At 53.0% G+C, this 19575-nt stretch overlaps 2 protein-coding genes across 3 annotated transcripts; one reads left to right on the top strand and one right to left on the bottom strand.

Annotated features, from left to right (window-relative positions):
• Positions 1–525: 525 nt before the first annotated feature.
• On the top strand, positions 526–7975 carry GPR182 (G protein-coupled receptor 182). The gene is made up of 2 exons (XM_068921633.1): positions 526–2758; positions 3880–7975. The coding sequence occupies exon 2, from the start codon at positions 3888–3890 to the stop codon at positions 4980–4982; it is 1095 nt and encodes a 364-aa protein (XP_068777734.1). The 5' UTR covers positions 526–2758; positions 3880–3887; the 3' UTR covers positions 4983–7975.
• ZBTB39 (zinc finger and BTB domain containing 39) lies at positions 7924–18506 on the bottom strand. Of its 2 annotated transcripts, XM_068921632.1 has the most exons (3): positions 18434–18496; positions 15819–15967; positions 7924–15581 (listed from the first exon to the last, which is right to left on the bottom strand). In XM_068921632.1, the coding sequence occupies exon 3, from the start codon at positions 15470–15472 to the stop codon at positions 13337–13339; it is 2136 nt and encodes a 711-aa protein (XP_068777733.1). In that variant the 5' UTR covers positions 15473–15581; positions 15819–15967; positions 18434–18496; the 3' UTR covers positions 7924–13336. The 2 variants fall into 2 exon arrangements, with proteins under 2 accessions (XP_068777733.1, XP_068777732.1); XM_068921631.1 differs by lacking the exon at positions 15819–15967 and having other exon boundaries at positions 18434–18506.
• Positions 18507–19575: the final 1069 nt, after the last annotated feature.

Genomic DNA, 19575 nt, shown 5'->3' with positions numbered 1-19575 from the left:
CTTTTCTCTGTAGTTTGGAGAAAAAAAAACTTCTTAGCTCAGAAGCAGGACAAGCTCATCCTAACATTCCCATTTCCAAAAAGCCAATAAATCACCCCCTGGAAAGAACCCATCTGCATCCAAAGCGCCCGTGCCTGGAGTTTGGGGGCCGAGGCCCATGGAAAGGGAAAGGGGCAGCCAGCAAGGACTGGCCCTGGCCCCACCGCTCCCAGCTCTGCCCCCTGCACAAAGCCACCCCTCGGCCTCACAGCCTCTAACTGGGGCCCCAGCAGCATCAGCTGCAATTTATACTGGAGTGATGAAACGCAACCAGGTGTGGGGCCCGCGGGGTGCAGGGGCCGAGGACCCACGCTGGGGCTCTGCTTGCAGCCCGGCCGCGCTCCCGCCTCCGGCCGCCTTTCCCAGGAGCTCCCAGGGCCGCCCCGGAGCTGCTCCCGCTGCCCGGCTTGGGATCCCCGTGGAGACGTGGGAATCTGGAGATACCGGCTGGACAATAGAAGGAAGATCGTTAGCGCGAGGCGAGGCAGGAGCCGTCGCGGCCACTGGCCGGCCAGGAAGCCCAGCTCGCCGTGGAGGAAGCGGGGCCGCAGCAACGGCAGGACAGAGCCTGTCCCTGCGCAGCCCTGGCTAAGCCCGTGCTAGCGATGCCGTGGCTGCAGTGCAAGCACCGGGCTGGTCGGCAGCAGCCGGGGTGCAGGGGAGCCCCGCGAGGGCTCGGCTGGTGTGGGGAGGGCCCTGGGCACAGACCAGGTTTGCGGTCCTGACCAAAGTGCTGACAGGTAGGGAAGAAAACAAGGCAAACTCATTAGTATCCCTTATCAGCCTTTCCTTGCTGCCTTCCTGCACGCCGTTTATATAACCCATGATCCGTCAGGCTCCGAAGGACCCCACTCCAGCCGGAGCAGTAGCTTTCCGGAGAGGAAACGGCCTTTTCCCATTTATCTGCAGACAAAGGGGAGAGCGGGACCCTTAGCAGAGAGCAGGGGCCTCCCAGCCCTGCCGGAGGCTGCCCCACCAGGGGCCGATAGCCCCGGGGCATGGCAGGATCCAAAAGGCTCCCCAGCCTGCTCTGCTGACAGGGCCCCAGCCCCAAACCCGCAAGTGGCTGCAATCCCATCGTGACTGACCACTCGCTGAAGGGATCACCAAACCGTTTTAGACTTCTGCGTGCCAACTTTGCAAAGGGGCTAGCGGGAAGCACAGCTAGCATTGCTCCCGCTCTCATGGCTGTAGCGTTGATTTGCATTGCCAGGAGGCTTGTGCACAGCTCTGCATCCGAGGAGATGCCTGTGCCTTAGCAGCCAAAGACCATAATTGCACCTGAGCTGCCAGGGACAGCAACACGGGGATGTCTCAGTGCTTGCTGGGCTGGTGTCACAGGCATTGGGGACAGACACCTACGGTGTGGCAGAGATGGCAGCTGGAGTCCTACTTCTTCCACCCCTCTGTCCCCCGCTTGCTCCACATGCATTCGCCGCTGCTGGTGCTGGTGGCTGCGGAGGTGAGCGGCCCCTGGCCAGGGTTCCAGCTTCTACTCCTGACTCTCCCAGGGGCTGATGAGGTGAAATAACTCATTTCTTCTCTTTCTGCCTCAATTTCCTGATCTGTGAGATGGAAACAAAAATACGTCCCCTGCCTTGCAGGGCAGGTGAAGAGGTGAAGCATCCCAGGGCCGCCGGGCAGCGAAGCCATCTGCCAGCGTTCATTGCGGGCGCCCCATGGTGTGCGCCCCACGGCGTTTGCCCCACGGCGAGGACAGAGTGACCCAGTTCCTGTTTGCAAGCACCAGGGCCTGGTACCTGCCCGTGAAGGTCACCGCGGCCGGCGGGCTGTTGTGCACGGCCTGACTTATCAGTGCTGCTGCGCTTCCCTGTTCCCGCCGTGCCTTCCTTCCGAGCCGATTGTTGACCACAAATGTCTTGTGTGTACTTGTAAAGGAGATTTCCTGGAATTGTTTTGCAGGACTTGCAGCCCAAGGCAAAATGTTCTGCCTATCAGCCCCCTCCCCAGTGCAGGGGCACGGCGGGAGCCCCCTCCCTTCCCCTGCGAAACCGCCAAGCTGCCTCATCTTGCTGATTGATTGCTGCCCAGGCAGAGGGGTTTCGGCTGGAGACAGCCATCTGCGATAATCTCCTCCGATTGCTGATTAGATATCTTAACTCCAGCCTTGCCTAAAGCCTGGCTGTAGAAACAGTGCTGTGCAGGGCTGCAACAGGCACTGCAATTGCTCGGAGATGTTCAGCTTTTTGCTTTTTCCCCAAAGGAAAACCTAAAGTCGCCTGAACATTGCGCTACTCTGGGAGCTGGCACCTCAGGGTAGTCGATGGTGTGTTCACCCTAACCCATCCTAATCCTGCAGGGCAGATAACCCCAGGGCCAGGAAGAGAGTCCAGCTCGGCAGGGTCCCGTCCTGGAGCAGCGATTCCTGCTCCCAAGGCAGCAGCAGCTCCTGGCAGCCCACGGGATGCGGCTTCCCGCTGCCACCTGCGCTGCGGCTCCTGCCGCCGCTGCCCAGCCCCGCGGCCACATCAAACGCAAGCCCAGCCTGGGGCCGGGGCCTGCCTTAGATGTCACCTCGTGCTGGGCTGTCTCCGGATACTGGCCAGCTGCGGTCATTTCCTGCGGGAGCCGCCAACCAGCCCACCCCAGCGCAGCCCCACAGCTGCCTTTGCTGCCGGCTCAGATGAGCAGCAGTCCCCAAGCCAGCAGCATCGCGGCGGCCGTCCCTCCCGCGGACACCCTCGGCTCCGCGCGCCAGGTGAGCTGTCACTGTCCACTTGCTGCGTGCATCTTCCCTCCCACCCTCCTGCCAGCTCCTTCTGAAACGCCAGCTTCCTCGGCACCTGCAGCTCAGAGACGGCAGCAAGCTGCAGAGCCGCTGGCACAGGCACAGGCTCCAAACACGGCAGCTTCTTTCCCTTTCCCCAAATCTTTTGGGACTAGGGGGTGGCAGGGAGGGCAGCGGTTTGCTGCAGCAGCTGATGCTTTGGGGGGGATTTGCTGGCTGTGGTCCTCCTCACTCGCTGGCTGCCCCGCTCCGGAGCGGCACGGGGGCGAGCACCACTGTGAAATTCCTCAGCAGCACGCGCTCCGCAGGCCTATCCGGGAGTAGCCTCTCATCTCCTGGGCTCTTCCAAGGGAGCTAGGTCTGCAGTGTCCTCGCCCGGCGGATGCAGCTGTGCCGGGATCGGAGAGCATTCACATTTGCAGCAATAAAAGGGTGTTAAGGTCAATTACATTTCCCTTAAGTTTGTAATTTTGACACCTACTTGGAACTCCTGACGGGATCCCAGCGACACGGCAGCAAGGGGGAAGAGATCTGAGAAAGGAGCTGGATACTCTTAAAAAGCAGCTGCAGATCAAGGTCTGGGGTCGGGGGAGCGGTGACGCGGCCTCGAGCACCCAAATGCCTGACCGTGGCCCAGAGCCGGTGGCACAAACTGCAGCAGGTGTCTTGCTTCTAGCCTAATTCAAATTTGTCCAGCTCCAATTTCCAGAAGTTTGTTCTTGTTCTGCTTTTCTCATTCATGGGAAAGAGTTCTTCAGAGGCTGGGAAATTTCTCCCCTTGGAAATAGGTAAATGCAGCATTCAGGCCACCTCTGAATTACGTTTTTTTCCGCTTGTGAGGAGCTCAATAGAGTGAGCAAAGCCGCATCTGAGAACCTGCACAGGCTTCCACATTGCAAAGCCTGGAGCTGCACCCAAATGTCCCTGGCTCAGGATCAGCCCCTTACTAATGAGCCTTTCTTTTCTCCTCTGTAGGAGGTGACAATTTGACAGAGCAGAGAAGGTGCTTTAGGGAGGACTCCCAGAGCACGTCATGGCTCTCTGCTCCTGTTGAAAAGCTCCCCATTTCAGTGCTTTCCCTTTCTTTGCAGCTACCAGAATGGCTGAGGTGACCACTGCCCCCAGCGAGACGCACACTCTCGGGAATGAGTATGGGGACTACCACAACTGGACGGAGCTGTTCCACCTCCTGAACTACACCTTCACCTTCTGCGAGTTCAGCCTGGATGAGAACGTCAAGCGGGTGGTCCTCTTCATCCTTTACCTGGTCATCTTTGTCGTGGGCTTGGTGGAGAACCTCCTCGTCATCTGGGTCAACTGGCAGACACGGGGCAACAAGAGCTTGGTGAACCTCTACATCATCAACATGGCCATCGCTGACCTCGGGGTGCTGCTCTCGCTGCCCATCTGGATGCTGGAGGTGATGCTGGACTACACTTGGCTCTGGGGCAGCTTCCTCTGCCGCTTCACACACTATTTCTATTTTGCCAACATGTATGCCAGCATCTTCTTCCTTACCTGCCTGAGTGTAGATCGCTACGTATCCTTGACAACCTCCTCCGTCTTCTGGCGTAAGCACCAGCACCGCGCGCGTCGCATCATCTGTGTCTGCAGCTGGATCTTGGCAGCAGGAATCCCATTCCTGGAGGTTGCTCACATGCAGCTGGTAAATACTGGAGAGCCCATCTGCATCTTCATGGCCCCCTTCGAGACCTACGATGACTGGGCCCTGGCGGTCAGCTTAGCCACCACCACCATCGGGTTCCTCATCCCTTTCCCCATCATCACCGTTTTCAACATCCTGACGGCCAGGTACATCAAGCGCACCAAGCCAGAGAGCAGGAAGCACTGTCTGCTCATCTACGCCTACATCGTCGTGTTCCTTCTCAGCTGGCTGCCCTTCCACATCATGCTCACACTGCTCACCCTTGACGGCAATCACATCATCCTCCACTGCACCTTTGCCCACTTCCTCTACTTCTTCTATGACATCATAGACTGCTTCACCCTGCTCCACTGCGTTATCAACCCAATCCTCTACAATTTCCTCAGCAAAAACTTCCGCAGCAAGCTCATCTCTGCCGTGGTTAAATACATCCCCAAAGAGCAAGCCAGCCAGAAAGGTGCAGACAGTTCCTCCTCCACCACGCAACACTCCATAGTCATCACAAAGGACAGCAACCCACCCAATTAAGCAGGGACCGGACTCTCCTACTCCTCACTGGCAAGTGGTCCCATGGGAGTCACCAGCTTCCGGGACTCACTGAGGTCAGTAAGATTATTTTCCCTGGAGATAAGCAGACACTTTGCTTTTAAATAGCATTTCTTGGCTGGCCACCTACTGTGCTCTGAAGGCAAGGGGAGGGGCAGAGTGCCAAACGTGAAATGAGGTGGTGTGGGGAGCAACAGACATTTGTCTCTGATGTGCTGCTGTATCAGATCTATTTAGCTAGAGAACAATAAGAGAAAGAGAGATTTCCTGTTTTTCAAAAGAAACATTTGTAGTAATAAAGTATATTACTCTGTCTGCTCTGAAGTCTGAACACAAAGCCCACCAACAGGACCTGACCTGACCCTCCTACTTCCCCCTAGCTGCACAGCTCATGGAACAAGCAATACTTTTCCTTTACCACAAGTTTTTCCGCAATCCCAGACTTTCACTTACACACGCGCTTTGCGTATGCCACACCGTAAAGGTGTCAAATGAAAGCTGCCCTTTTGCCATGATGCCAACCCAAGTAGGAAAGACAGGAAATTCATTCCTTTGAAACACAAACCTTACTTTCCAGTGCCCAGCAAATAGCCGAATGCCTGACTTTACAAAAACTAAGGTGATGAAGCCTAGAGGTGCAGAGCACAACGCAGAACTGAGCTTTAAACATTCAAGATCAGCCACTTAGAGCAATTTTTCAAACCCAGCAGTAAATAAGAGATGGTTAAAACCAGGTTCCACCATGTCTCTGTGCTTTCGCTGTGACCGGTGATATCAGATTGGGGGACAGGGGGTTTCCAGTTTGTGTTTTGCAGAAAGAGACCCATCCCATTAACATCAGCCTCCTTTAAAGCCTCTCATGTCAGGTTTCTAAGGTCACTCAGCACATTTCTAAATTTTGGCAGAGGCTCCAGCAGTCCTTATGCATATTCCCTTCAACCAAGGTCACAAGATCTCACAGTGCACGCTTTCAATGTATATGTGCACAAAGCCTTAGCATTTGAGCACAGGCTGAGTTTTTCTGTTACATAAGAAACTAGAGCATCTGGAGAAAGTTCATCTTTGCCTGGATTCTGCTCAGTCACATGCTGCAGGTCAAGTCCTTGGTAGGGGAAGGTGAAAGAGTGACAGCCTCTGGGAGTTAATAAATCTACCAAAGGCCTTGAGCTGCTTAAGAAACACAGAGCATAAACAAATTGGACAGGATCTGGGGACAGGATGCTTGCACCACAGAAGCAATGGGTGGAGGGCAGGATGTTCCAGATTGCTGGAGAAGCCCATGTCCAGGGGTTAACATGGAATCACAGCTATTATGGGAAGTGCTGGGAGCAGCTCTGCTATTTAGAGGGGTCCGACGCCAGGGTAAACTGCAAAGCACTCGAGGGCTCCTTGTGCACAAGGATGCTCTTTGTTACTACCAGAAGAAAGGGCACTTGACTGTGGAGGGGAGCAGCTAGGGAAGAAGTCAGTCCCCTCAGATTCAAACAGCAACTTGTTAAGAGAAGCAGCTTATATCCACTCCTCTTTCTTACGTTAATTATACGGTTGAAAATAAGTAGAACAGCTTAGACTTTGGGGCAAACACCATCCTTTTAGATCTGCATCTATAGAGCACTTTTCCTGCTTCATCCCTGTGACTCTCCTGGGCACAAATACACGCAGTAAAACAGAGCAGCCATAAAGACAGGCGAACGTTAGCAAGAAAGCAGCCACTTACCACTGACCTGACCCACAGTTCTCATCCAGAGCATGCCTGAATCTTCTTTAAAACTTCCTTTTGCTAATGCTCTGCCATTTTCACTAAAGAAATCAGAGGCTAGTACACAATAAAAAGACATTTGATATGTGACATAACCAGGACAGCGATATATTCAGTTTCAAGTTACTTAAACATTTGAAACTCAATATTTGACGTATTAAACTTTTAACTCTCCTAATGCACCTGCAACTTTGTGTACCGTAATTCATAGGCCTCAAGGCCAGAGAGGCCTCAAATGAACCCACACAACACCATGCAGAATTGCACCTAGTGCTTCCCCCACTGATTTGGGGTTGAAATCCAGCAAGTCTTTCACTGGATCACGTGGCCTTCCTTGAAAGTTTTCACCACCTCTTTTGGTAAACTGCCCCAGGAATGGGTTCCTTTAGCAATTACCACATATATACTCTCAAGCCATGCTCCAAGCCTTGAATTTGTCTAGTGTCTGTTCCTGGTCACTGGTCCTAACTTCAGCATGCCCAATTTCTCAATCTGCTGCGCTGGCAGGCACGCTCAAGCAAATAAATGTGCATGCTGCTCCTTGTCTCCCAAGAACTGCAGCCTTCCTGCAGGGAAACCACACTTCTGTCTTTGTCCAAGATTCGCTCGAGAGACTCCTCCGGGAAGCAGCTTCCTCATTTGTTTATCACAGCTCAATATGCAGTTCACCCTAACCCTGAACTGAGAAGGAAGCCTTGTCCCTGGAGAAAAGCAAAGCTGAAGCATCTCTTGAAAAATACCAGCAGTGCCTGCCTTCTCATTTGGCTTGCCAGTCAAAAGCAATGAGCCTGTAAGGGTCTAATTCTCAGTTAAATACAGCACTGGCAGCAACAAAAGGGGCTTAACAAGAAACACAAACCCAGAGAATCTCCTAAATGGTTTCTAGGGCAAAGCAGAGTGGCTAATAAGGGCTCTGCTACCAACCTGTTATAGAAACAGTTTGCAGTGATGCCAGAACATGCTCTTCTCTAACTGCTCCTGATGCTGGGAGGGAGGTGACTGGGAAGAAGTCCTGGGGCTGCTCTGACTTATGCCACAAATCTTGCAAAACATTGCACACAGCAACACAGGAGCAGGATAACAGGAACGGGTCACTCTTAAAAAGAGAGAAATGCCAATCTGCAAATGTAAAGAAACAATTTTTAAAAAGAAACAAGGTACAAGTGATCAACATTTTTCATTTTATTATTCTAAATAAAAACCACACTTTGTGCTGAACAATGGAGTATAAAAGAACCCGATGTACAACGATTTTAGACATCTACTATTTGGGGGGAAAGTTTACAAAATATACAAAACTTTACAGCAAATAGATAGTAAACACTTAAATATCAGGAGGTCAGTACCTACTATTAACTTAACAAAAAGGTTAGACAGCAATTCAACTCTTTTTCTTTCTTCTCGTTAATTATTTTGTTAAGAGACCTGGATCCTTTGAGAAAGGGGAGAATAAAACAGAACTGAATTTTGTGTTTTAAAAATTAGAGTAAGACCAGTATCAAAGTACTACCTTCTGGAGGTGCATTTTGTGTCAGGGTTTCAAGCCAACTAGCCTTGAAGCCACGTAGAGCAGCTGCTCCTTGCCTGAGCTGTCCCCGCTGTGGAAGTCAAAGGCATGCAGCTCACTTCAGGCTCCAGTAGTATGTGAGAACCCACAACCAAACAAAACCCTGCAAATGCAGTTGGGAAAACTAACAGCAAAGTATTTTCCTTCTATATTCCCCTATTTCATCCCAAGGATCCCAAAGCACTTTACAAACATGAATTAAACCTCACAGCCTCCCCGAGTGAGGTAGGTAATTCTTTATTGTCCCCCACTTTTACAGACGGGGAGGGAGAAGGGCGGGGAAGCGAGGCGAACAGATTTGCCACAGGCCGCACAGTGAGTCAGTGGCAGAGCGAGGAACAGAACCAGGAGTTGCGTTTCTGCTTCAGCCCACTGGACACTACTGCTTCCCCAACTGCTGCAAACTGTGCTTTGCTTCCCAAGCAGAGCTGCAGCATGGTTGCAACCTGACCCTCCTGACCCCGGTGCTGCTGGACGTGGCTCAGAGAGCCACTGCCATCACCAGGATGCGTTTGCTGCGACACAGTTGGGTCAGACCTACAGCCCCTTCGGCCAAAGCAGCCTGCTTTGGATTCAGGATTAAAGCCCAGCAGAGAATCCTTGTCTGTCAACTCTGTCCGATCCCACCCTCCAACACTGGAGCTCCTCGCCAGTGACCGGGCTCAGTGGCAGCCATGTCACCAAGGGAAAGAGGAACACAGAGCACTAAAGCTGGCCATCAGCTTGGAGAAGTGCCGAGGACCCCGTGCACCGGGGCCATGCTGTCAGGGGCTACGGCCGTGGTTAAAAGCCCAGGAAAGCCAGTGGAAAGACTCTGTGGGATCTGATCTGGTACTAGACATGCTGGGCAGCGGTTCTCCAATGCACACTGGCAGGGTCCTACTGTTGGATTCTTGGGGAGAGCTCAGATCTTTGACCTCTCGTGGAAAAATCGCCATTTGGCAAATCTGAGGAGGAGCAGCGACACAAGGTCAGCAAACCCAGAGAATGCTGCAGACCAAAATCCTGTCTCCACATTCCCTCAGCAAATGAGAACTTGGTGCTGATCGCAGAATATTTCACATGGGAATAGGAATATTTCATTATAACATAGGGAAGAATCCAAAATATAGAAACAGCAGGGAACTGAGATCTCTGTCCCTATCCCCACTTCCAAAAACGATCAGCAGAAAATGGGGTGGGCTTTTGCTTTCCTGTCCCTGTGTTCAGAAGAGTGGGCTTGCTTTGCCCATTAGTGTTTCAGTGTAAAAGCTTCTCTTTTTGGTTTATGTGCACAAAAGGCTTTTGCTTCACAGCTTAGCTAGATATGGGGCTACAGACCATTACCACTTGACAGTGCCCCAATCCATCCAAAAGCTCATTACAGCTTCTGGGACATTTTAGGAGGATCTTGAGGCTTTAAAGACTCAGCTATCCCATGCCTAGTCTGCCTCTCTCAACATCCTTCATAGCAATCTCCAGAACATATCACATCCATTTCCCATCATCCTAGAGTCTTCACAGAATCACAGAATGGTTGAGGTTGGAAGAGACCTCAGAGACCATCTAATCCAACCCCCTTGCTCAAGCAGGGTCACCTAGAACATGTTGCCCCGAACCCTATCCAGATGGCTTTTGAATCGTCTTGTCTACCAGCACATCTTGCTACTATCAGGACAATGAAAGAAACCCCATAACTCAAAGAGCTCCTCAGTGGAGCCTCCAGTGAACCAGTGTCAACTCTCCACACTTTTCTAGAGCACCATGCACTCTCAGCATCTTTTTTTTTGTTGTTTAATTAAAAACACTAGGCTAGATATGGTTCCACAGACCAGTTAAAGATCACATGCTAAGGCCTTCTGGATGACCAGTGGTACCACAAGACCAGAGTTTGGAAACCACAGCTCTACTTGACAAGCATGGAATACCCTTGCCCATCTCTCACAAGAGTTAGCTATCATTTCAGTATCTATTTTCCTCTTGTAAACATACTCCTGGCACCAAAACGTCAAGAGTATGAGTCCAGTTTAACATCACCAGGACAACATCAGCCAGCCTCAAACTTGGCCGACATTACATGGGTTGTGGAAGGGACGCAAAACTCTTAACAGCCTTATCATCAGCCTTGGCTTCTCCTTTTCCTCCTAGGCAAGGTCCATTCCTCTGACCCCTTGTGTTTGTGCAGTTTGTGCAGGTCCATGGGGTGACGGAGGATTACTTCAAGCTCAGGACAAAGGAGCTTTCTGGGAAGAGGCATCATGTCCACGCAGGGGGCAGCACTGCCAGGTGGAATATAGCTTGACACAGGGCTGCTGTCTCTTGCCCCTGTCACAGCAAAGCAAACTCTGGAGCTACCGAGGAGGGACACCAGCTTTATAGGCAAACCAAAGGGATCAGCCGCAGACGGAGAAGGATTCCGAGTATGGAGCTAACAACCAGAGGCTTCCAGATGCAGCCAGCAGTTGCACACTTGTATAATCTCCACTCTCTCCCTCCCTGGGAAGGAAAGTCCAACTCTTGCTTATTCTCCTGGACAGCAATTTACCAGGAGACAAGTGAGAAGCTCTTTTCAAGCACTGTGGTTTCAGTTGCATTACAATGCCACTACATCCCAGCATGCACACTCCTCCTTCCCATTCTGCCAAGTCCCTTCCTCAAATCCCCTTCTCAGATGCAGCTAGCACTGAGGGGAACATGGCCCCAAATCTTACATTGCCACATAGCTTGTTTCACCGGACTGCGATGGGGGCAGAGCTAAAGGAAGATTTGCTCTGGATAGGGAAAGCTGCAACAGGAGCAAAATGACCCTGCCAGGTGGTTGCTGTACCTCAAGAAATCGGTACAGAACAGGAAAGGATGGAGGCTGTTATTGCCCTAGGATGCTAAATAGTAATATTCACTAAGTGCTTTGCATCTTCCACACGCTTTGCAGATATGAGCCAGTAATCTTCACCACACTCCAGAGAGGTAGGTAGGTACCACAAGTGTTACCATCCTCATTTTACAGATGAGGAAACTGAGGCAAAGAGGTGAAGTGACTTGCCCAAGGCCACAGTGGAGCGGGGGGAGTAAACCCCAGAAATTCCTAGCTCAGTAACCACACGTCCAGATCATGCTGCTCCTCTGTTGTGGGTTGTCCCTTCAAGAGGAGGGTAAAGGTGGAATGACTTCAAGCATTAACTTTTACAGGGTTTGCAAATCACTAGTTTTGTTTTGTAATAGCATATCTTTATAGAAGCGCAGGAGCCCAATTTACTATACGACTGTGGCTTGAAAGCCCTGAGCGCTTCCTGTTTGTGAGGTAGTATGAGTTACCTAAGGGTGATTATAACTCATGCTGTGGTATTTGAAGTATTTGTTCCTCTCCGCCTCTGCCCCACAGCAGGATAACATGGGAAAAAGCCAACCCCCACCCTTCCTGGTGTAAACATTACAAGCATGGGATCAACCTCGCTAGCGCAGCTGAGAAAGCCCACTTTGCAGGAGGGCGCACAGCTCTGAGGAGGAGTCCCAAGCCTGTGCTGGACGTTTGTCCAGGACAGGCTGAGATTCACATCAGCTACTATTCCTGCAAGTTTCTGGAGCTGCTCTGTTGCAGCCACCAGCTGGCATGTGCTAAAGTTACAGCATTATTCTGTAAAAGATGAAACAACTTATATTGGCACCAACAACATCCTGCAGTACACGTTTCACAGAGACACGTCTGGGACGTGGTGATTTACTGCATTAACCATGGGAGGGGGCTATCTTTTTAGCAGAGAGAATAGTCCTTCTCAAAGACACCTTCCTGGGAGTTAAGGCAACGGTTTCATCACATCCTTGTCTGCTGGGATTTGCACAGGCCTCAGCAATGCTGTTCTCAGACATCCAACGCTTCCAACAACTGGAAGCCCTCAGACGCACACTGCGCGGGCAGAGCTCTACGTGCACGGCTGTCATAAGCACACAAGTAAGAGCTGAGGAGATGTCAGCATGCTCATCGTGATGGCCGACCACGGGCCAGCAGAACCAGGCATGACTATTCCATCAAAAATTGTTTCTTAAGAAGCAGTCAGCCCCACAATATAAATCTGCTTCCCTTGCCTTCTCCAGTTCAGTGATTCTTCTGAGAGATATCTCTGCTCAAACATCCATCTCTCCTTCAGAGCAGCCACCCCCTCTGCTCAGGCTGCTCTCTTCAAAGAGGTGGAGTTACTCCTTCATTTCCCTTGTTCTGAAAGGGGGGGGGGGAAGGGGGTGGTCTTTGAAAACTTGAGAGGCATGTCATGGGGAGGGCAGTGAAACTGCCAGCTGCGCTCCCTGTTCAGACAGGCCTCCCAGAGACCACAACCACAAGAGGCACTGACGGGGAATTGCCCTTCTGAGCAACAAATCACCCTCCTATTAATTCACTCCTAGGTACCTCTTCTCGTTTGCATGTGCACACACACATGCTGCTTGCTAATCTCCCCTGCAACGGAGTGACAATTTCAAGGCTGATTCTGTGACACAGACTTTGCTTACCTCCTCACAATAGCAGCAGAACCCCAGCGATGCCTAGAATGAGTCTTTTTTTCCTGTCTTTTTTCTTTCAGTTATTTTTTGAGTCCAGTACTGTCCTGCTCTGGCTCTGTCCCTCTCTACTGAGGTCAGGTTTCAGCATCTTAGCAGCATCAGTTTGTGGGTAAGCTCAGAGGGTTAGCCTAGTCAAGTGGGCTAAAAGGTTTCAAACAAACAAACAAACCAACCAACCAACCAACCTAGATTCAAAACCTAGTGAGAAATGCTAAAAACACAGAACTCAATGTCCTCTAACAGGACCAGAGGTAAGTAAACATGACAGACTTCTTGGAAACGGTGATGTAGCTTACATGCTGTTAATTTGTACAATGCCAATCAAAAAAGCCCTAGCAAGGCCCCCAAAAATTAAAAAGACTAGAAAAGGAGGATTCCATCCATGATGTCTGACCATTGAATAAAATAAATGACATTTTTCCACAGCTTCTGTAATTAGCATTTGCTCCTTTGCTGGCCCTGTCCCGTCTCACCCAATCAGCTGTCTGTGTTTTTCTCCGCATCTTTGGAATGGATAATATACATGAAAGTCTGTTCAATGGTAAAGTCAGGGGGCAGGCTGCCTTTGTGCACGCCTATGTGCTTGCTCATAAGGTTGAGTGTGGAGCTATAATGCCCACACACAGTACATCGGTACATAAGGGCGCCGGAATGTGTCCGCAGGTGGCACTTGATGGTGGAGCGGCCACGGAAGAACTTGTGACACACTTTGCACTGGTAGGGCTTTTCTCCGGTGTGAATCCTCCGGTGGTAGTTGAATTCACTGGTGTGGGCAAACCTCTTCCCACAGACTTTGCAGCTATACTTACTGTTGCCTGGCTGATTTTGCAGTGCCAAGTCTTCACTCAGGAATTCTTCAGGCAGCTTCCTCTTCTGGAGGCCCTGCTGCTGGAGTCGGTCACCAAAGCTGGGTCGGATGTCCAGGCTGCCCCCACATTTGTGCTGGCTGACATGATAACGATACGCTGCTTCCAGCTTGAAGCTCTGGCCACAGAAATGGCAACGGAAAAGAGCCTCCTCCATGTTCTGGTGAACAGCCAAGTGTTTCTCCAGGAGGTGCCGATCTACAAAGCTGTTGGCACAAACGGAGCAGGAAAAGACTGAGATCCCCAAATGAGACAGAGTGTGCCACATCAGACTGCAGAGATTGAGGTGCCTCTGATCACACACACCACACGTCTGGCTTTTCAAGTTCACGTGGTCCAGGATGTGGTTGCGGACAGTGTGAAAATCTTTGGCCAAAGGCTTCCCGCAGGCAGCACATGCCAGCTCTGAGCCAGACCCCCCACCAAACATATTGGTCTTCCCCGGGAGCGGGTCGCTGGGGTGGATGATGATGTTATTGTCAAACACCCCTTCTCTTCGGTGGAGGGTAAGCTGCCACTGGGTGAAGAACTTGGTCTCACACATGTCGCAGGAGAAGAGAAAGATCCCGATGTGGGACAAAACGTGAGTAACCCTGGAATTCCGGTCCTGAAAGTGGGTCTCGCAGACCTTGCAGTTCCCAGTAAGCAGATCAACGTGATCTCTTGCATGCTGGCGGATCAACTGGATGTTGGGTTCCAGGACCTTTTTGCACACCTGACAGGGCATGGCCTTGCTATCCCGGCTGTCATTCTCAAAGGCCAGCTCTTCTTCACTGTCGTCACTCAGCTCAATAACTTCTTCTGTTGGGCCCAGCTCTTCACTGGCATCTTCAAAATGTAGTTCATCATCCCCCAAGTCCTCCAACTGAAGCTCATCCATCTGCCCAAAACCTTGCTCTTTGGAGTGGTCACTGTTGCTGGGACAGGAGTTGCTCCCTGTGGAGACGTCTAGGGAAGTATCAGCAGTAAAGAAGCCACCCTTACTGTAGTCACCATTGCTCTGGACCTTATACTGTTGGCAGGAGCCTGTAGTGGTTTGAAGAGCAACGTTTACGCTGCCCAGGTTGGGCTGGGTTGCCATACTTGTGGCAGGAGCAAACTGCCCTTGTTCTGATTCCTGTTCTGTCTTGGGAGGCTGCTGATGCATCAGGGAAAGGGTCTGGCTGGCCTCATTCATGGTGTTCCGGTCGTCCTCTTTGTAGCTGCCTGCCACTTCTCCATGCAAGATGTAATTCCGTTCAGGGCCAAAATGTTCCCCACTGCTCCGGATTTCACCCAAAGAATGTTTCTGTTCTGACGAGGTGCTGCTCAGAGGGCCTGACCGGCCTTCGCCCATGGACAGAGAGGGCTGCTTCGTGATGGCTGAGCTCTCCAAGTCAGGGAAGGTTGAATGGCAGGCCTTCAGCAGATCTTCCATGCCCAACCGCTCTGCCACCTCGTAAATGACACCCACGTTGATTAGGTCTGTGAAGAGCTCTGAAGTGTATACAAAGCTGAGGATCTTCTCAAAGTTGGCTGGCGTGATGAAATCTACTACATAGGTCCTGGCAGCATCCAGCCCTGTGTTCAAAAAGAGATTCTGGAAGTAGCCTGCAGCGCAGGCCAGAACTGCTTTATGTGCAGCAAAGGAGCGGCTCCCCACCAGAATGGTGACGTCACACATGGTCTCGGAGAGCCTGCACTTGTTGAGTTCCTTCAGCAGGTTGTTGGGGTGATTGGTGCTGTGCAACTTGATCCTCATGCCCATCTTAGCAGCTGCTCAAGAGTCCCTCTCCTGGTCAGCTTCCTCTTCACGCATTCATCAGCTGCATGGGCAGAAGGTGCTTGGCATCCAGAACCTGGCAGGGCAAGGGGCTCTATAAAGAGGAAAATGTGAAAATGAAAATGTGAAACACTGAAATGAAAATGTGAACAGCCAGAGAGACATCATTCTAGTCTGGGAAGAAACATACTGCAAATTTCACACCTTCTTTACAAGCAACAGGGAAACAGCAAAGTTGCTTCGATGAAGAATGATTAAAACCTATCTTGTAATTTCAAAGACTGACTCTTCAAGGGAAAGATGCAAATAGACAAAATAAAAAGCCACTTACTCTGCCAATGACAGTCTGAAGTTTCCAGTTCTATTTGGGCATGAACACAGGTCTTTATGCCTTGCAACTCTGCTCAGTTATGTAACAATCACCAGTTGGGGCCCAGTTTAACAAAAGTCTCACATCTCCGAAAGCATGGGATAATACTCCTGCCAAGAGGATATGAAATTTGGACTGCTATATCTTGGGCAGTTTCGTCTCTAGGTCTCTTCCAACCACAACTGCCTTGCGGATTGCTTCTGCCAGCTGAATATTTTTCACATTTCTCCTGTACCCCACACATTAACTTTCATTTCCCAGACAGGATCTCATTTCAGATTCTCCCCAATGTGCCAGCTTCGTTAGCTCCCTTGTGATTTCTCCTCTGTTATAAAAGTGAACTGAAAAGAGTTACAAACACTTTTAACTGAGAAGTTTGTGCAGTATTCTCAGACTGCCATTAGACACTTGGCTTACGACACATGCAATTCCCATCTGGGCGCTTCCTTCCAACTTGTCCCATTACCTTCGTCACCCCTCTCCCATTTACAAGTGCTTAGCTAGCTTTCAGATCACCTTGGGACTTGATGAAACATAAGCCTCCAATGCTTTGGGAAAACAACATGGGAAAAAAAATCACCCAAAATACAATTAGAAAAGTCAAGTTTGGTGTGAAAGCTCCACTTTAATAGTGCAGTTTTAACAGACCAGTTTTCTTACCAAGAAAATGTGTGTAAAGTTAGAGAAGAGGCATATACCAAGGGATGCTCTCTGATCAGCATCTTTGACCCTCTGAAGCTCCTTTTAACATCAGAAGCCAGATGCTAAATTTTACCCAATAATATCCTAATCTTCTTCCTCTCCTTCATCTGCACAGAAACGTTTCCATGGCAGTAACAGCAAATTTTGAGCCTCAGCCCTGCAACCTCATCTCAACTTTTTCAGGACATGTAAAAAGACAAGAGAAAGACACTCAAGATTGTGACAGTGCAAAGGAAGCCCAGGGTTGCTCTAGCTCATGCACACTGAAAGAGCCCCAGTTTGCAGCTGGCCAGGCGAGGACTACGCAATACTGAGATATAAAAGGGAAAAAAAATTCAAATCCCAGCTGTAACTGTAAGATCTCGTAAAAAGAAAAGAAGCAGTCCCAAAAAGCATTCCTCCAGAAGAACAGGAGAGGAAAAGGGAAGCTGCTTGATAGCTCATGTTTTGCAATGTTATCCCAGACTTACAGGGGTACGGCCCCCTTCACTTTCGTGTTTTCTTTAACAGTGGCTATTCCTGCTCTTTTAAGGGGGTTCCCAGCATCAGCTTCAGTTTGCCTGATTGTTAAGTCTTTTTCTCCCTGTGATGGAGAACAGCTACCTCAGTAGCTAGAAGAGAAAGCAAGAGTTTGCAGAAGACAGAAGGGGACTGCCTTCTATCACAACTACAGGGAAAAGATAAAAAAAAAAAAAAAAAACAGTTGAGGAAGGGTCATCCTCCTCCCCCTCACAAAGATGCCGAGGGAAGGAGATAGAATCTGCCCTTGCCATGAGAAGGCAGTGGGGGAAACATTACTCCGCAGCTGGGGGAAGATGAAAATCCTCAGAAGGGGAAAGATTTGGAGGGATAATAATAACCAGCCCAGAAAACACCTGGACCTCAATATTTTCTACAGTATGGTGTTGCCTGCAGCAAAGGAATGGGTCAGATTTAGGGAATGAATGAGAGAAAAAAGAGTAGATGGAGAAGGGAGGATAAGACTTGAGGAAAAAGAGGAAAACAGAAAGTCTTGCATACATGGACGGGCGAGATGGAGATCCTGAGAAGAGGAATGGAGCATTAATAGACCCCAGATGGCGAGGAGGTGCAGACATGCTCTGCTCCGCACCAGGCAGAGATAAGAGATACAGGAGTCTCCTGGGCAAGGAGACAGGGAAGCCTGAAGTGACCCCAGGACAAAAGGGAACAATGGAAAGGGGAGAAGGGGCCCACGGGGGGGCTTGAGGGGAAGCAGTGAGGGGTCCATAGAGGGGCTCTGAGGGGAGCCGCGGGGGGGGCAGCAAGGGGCCCACGGGGGGGAGAGGCAGCGAGGGGCCCACGGGGAGGCTCTGAGGGGAGCCGCAGGGCGGGGGGGCTCTGAGGGGCCCACGGGGGGCTCTGAGGGGAGCTACGGGGCGGGGGGGGCAGCGAGGGGTCCACGGGGGGCTCTGAGGGGAGCCACGAGGCGGGGGGGCTCTGAGGGGTCCACGGGGAGGCTCTGAGGGGAGCCGCGGGGCGGGGGGGCTCTGAGGGGCCCACGGGGGGCTCTGAGGGGAGCTACGGGGCGGGGGGGGGCAGCGAGGGGCCCACGGGGGGCTCTGAGGGGAGCCACGGGGAGGGGGGGGCTCTGAGGGGCCCACGGGGGGCTCTGAGGGGAGCCACGGGGCGGGGGGGCTCTGAGGGGCCCACGGGGGGCTCTGAGGGGAGCTACGGGGCGGGAGGGCAGCGAGGGGCCCACGGGGGGCTCTGAGGGGAGCCACGAGGCGGGGGGGGCAGCGAGGGGCCCACGGGGGGCTCTGAGGGGTCCACGGGGGGCTCTGAGGGGAGCTACGGGGCGGGGGGGCTCCGGGAGGGGCCGGGGGGCGGCGGGGGGGGCGGCGGCGCTCCCTTACCCGCCCGGCGCCCGGCACCATCGCCGCTCGCTCCACACAAAGGCTCCGCCCCGCCCCCCGGCCGCCCGCGCCCGCCGACGACCGCCCGCGCCGGCCGCCGCCGGAGCCGCCATCCGCCGGCCGCCGCCGCCGCCCCGCCGCCGCAGCGCCCCCCGCGGGCCGGAGGGGAACTGCCGCCCGCCCGCGGCGAGGGGCGGGGCGGGGAGAGGGGGCGATGGGCGGGGAGATGGGCGGGGCGATGGGCGGGGCGATGGGCGGGGCGGGGAGAGGGGGCGAGGGGCGGGGCAGGCGGTGACGGTAACGGGGGGCGGATCGGGGGGTTGGGGGGCAGATGGGGACGGTAACGGCGGCAGATGGGGGGCAGGTGGGGCATGTTGGAGGGGGTGGCTGGGGGGCAGACGGGGACGGTGACGGGGTGGGGGGCGGATCGGGGGGATTGGGGCAGACGGGGGGGCAGACGGGGACGGGGTGGGGGGCGGATCGGGGGGATTGGGGCCGACTGCGGGGCAGACGGGGACGGTGACGGGGTGGGGGGCGGATCGGGGGGATTGGGGCAGACGGGGGGGCAGACGGGGACGGGGACGGGGTGGGGGGCGGATCGGGGGGATTGGGGCAGACGGGGGGGCAGACGGGGACGGTGACGGGGTGGGGGGCGGATCGGGGGGATTGGGGCAGACTGAGGGGCAGACGGGGACGGTGACGGCAGCTGGGGCAGGCTGTGGCTGCAGAGGGGCAGGCTGGGGGGCATATCGGAGGGCAGATGGGGCAGGTTCGAGGGGGCGGATGGGGCAGGTTGGGGGACAGACTGGGGGGGGTCAGACTGGGGGCAGGTAGTGAGGGAAGATGGGGGTAGATGGGGCAGGTTGGGAGGGCGAAAGTGGGAGGTGGAGGCGGGGCAGGTTGGGGGGCAGGTTGGGGGGGCAGACGGGGGCAAGTTGTGGGTGCAGACGGGGCAGGTTGGGGGGCAGCGGCCGCCCCAGCAGCCCCGGCCCCGCTCCCCCCCCCCCGGGCGTGCAGCGCCGAGCACGGAGACAGGGCGCCCGGGCGCGGGTCCCGCGGGGGTCTCAACACAGCCGCGTGTTTCCGCATATCTGGCTGTATTTGTGTGTCCCCGCGTCCACAGGCGTCGCGGGCGGCGCTTC

The sequence above is a fragment of the Struthio camelus genome, chromosome 28 (genome assembly GCF_040807025.1).
Source record: "Struthio camelus isolate bStrCam1 chromosome 28, bStrCam1.hap1, whole genome shotgun sequence".
Lineage (NCBI taxonomy): Eukaryota > Metazoa > Chordata > Aves > Struthioniformes > Struthionidae > Struthio > Struthio camelus.
Note: the sequence above shows the minus strand (reverse complement) of the source record. Positions and strands in the feature narration are given on the sequence as shown.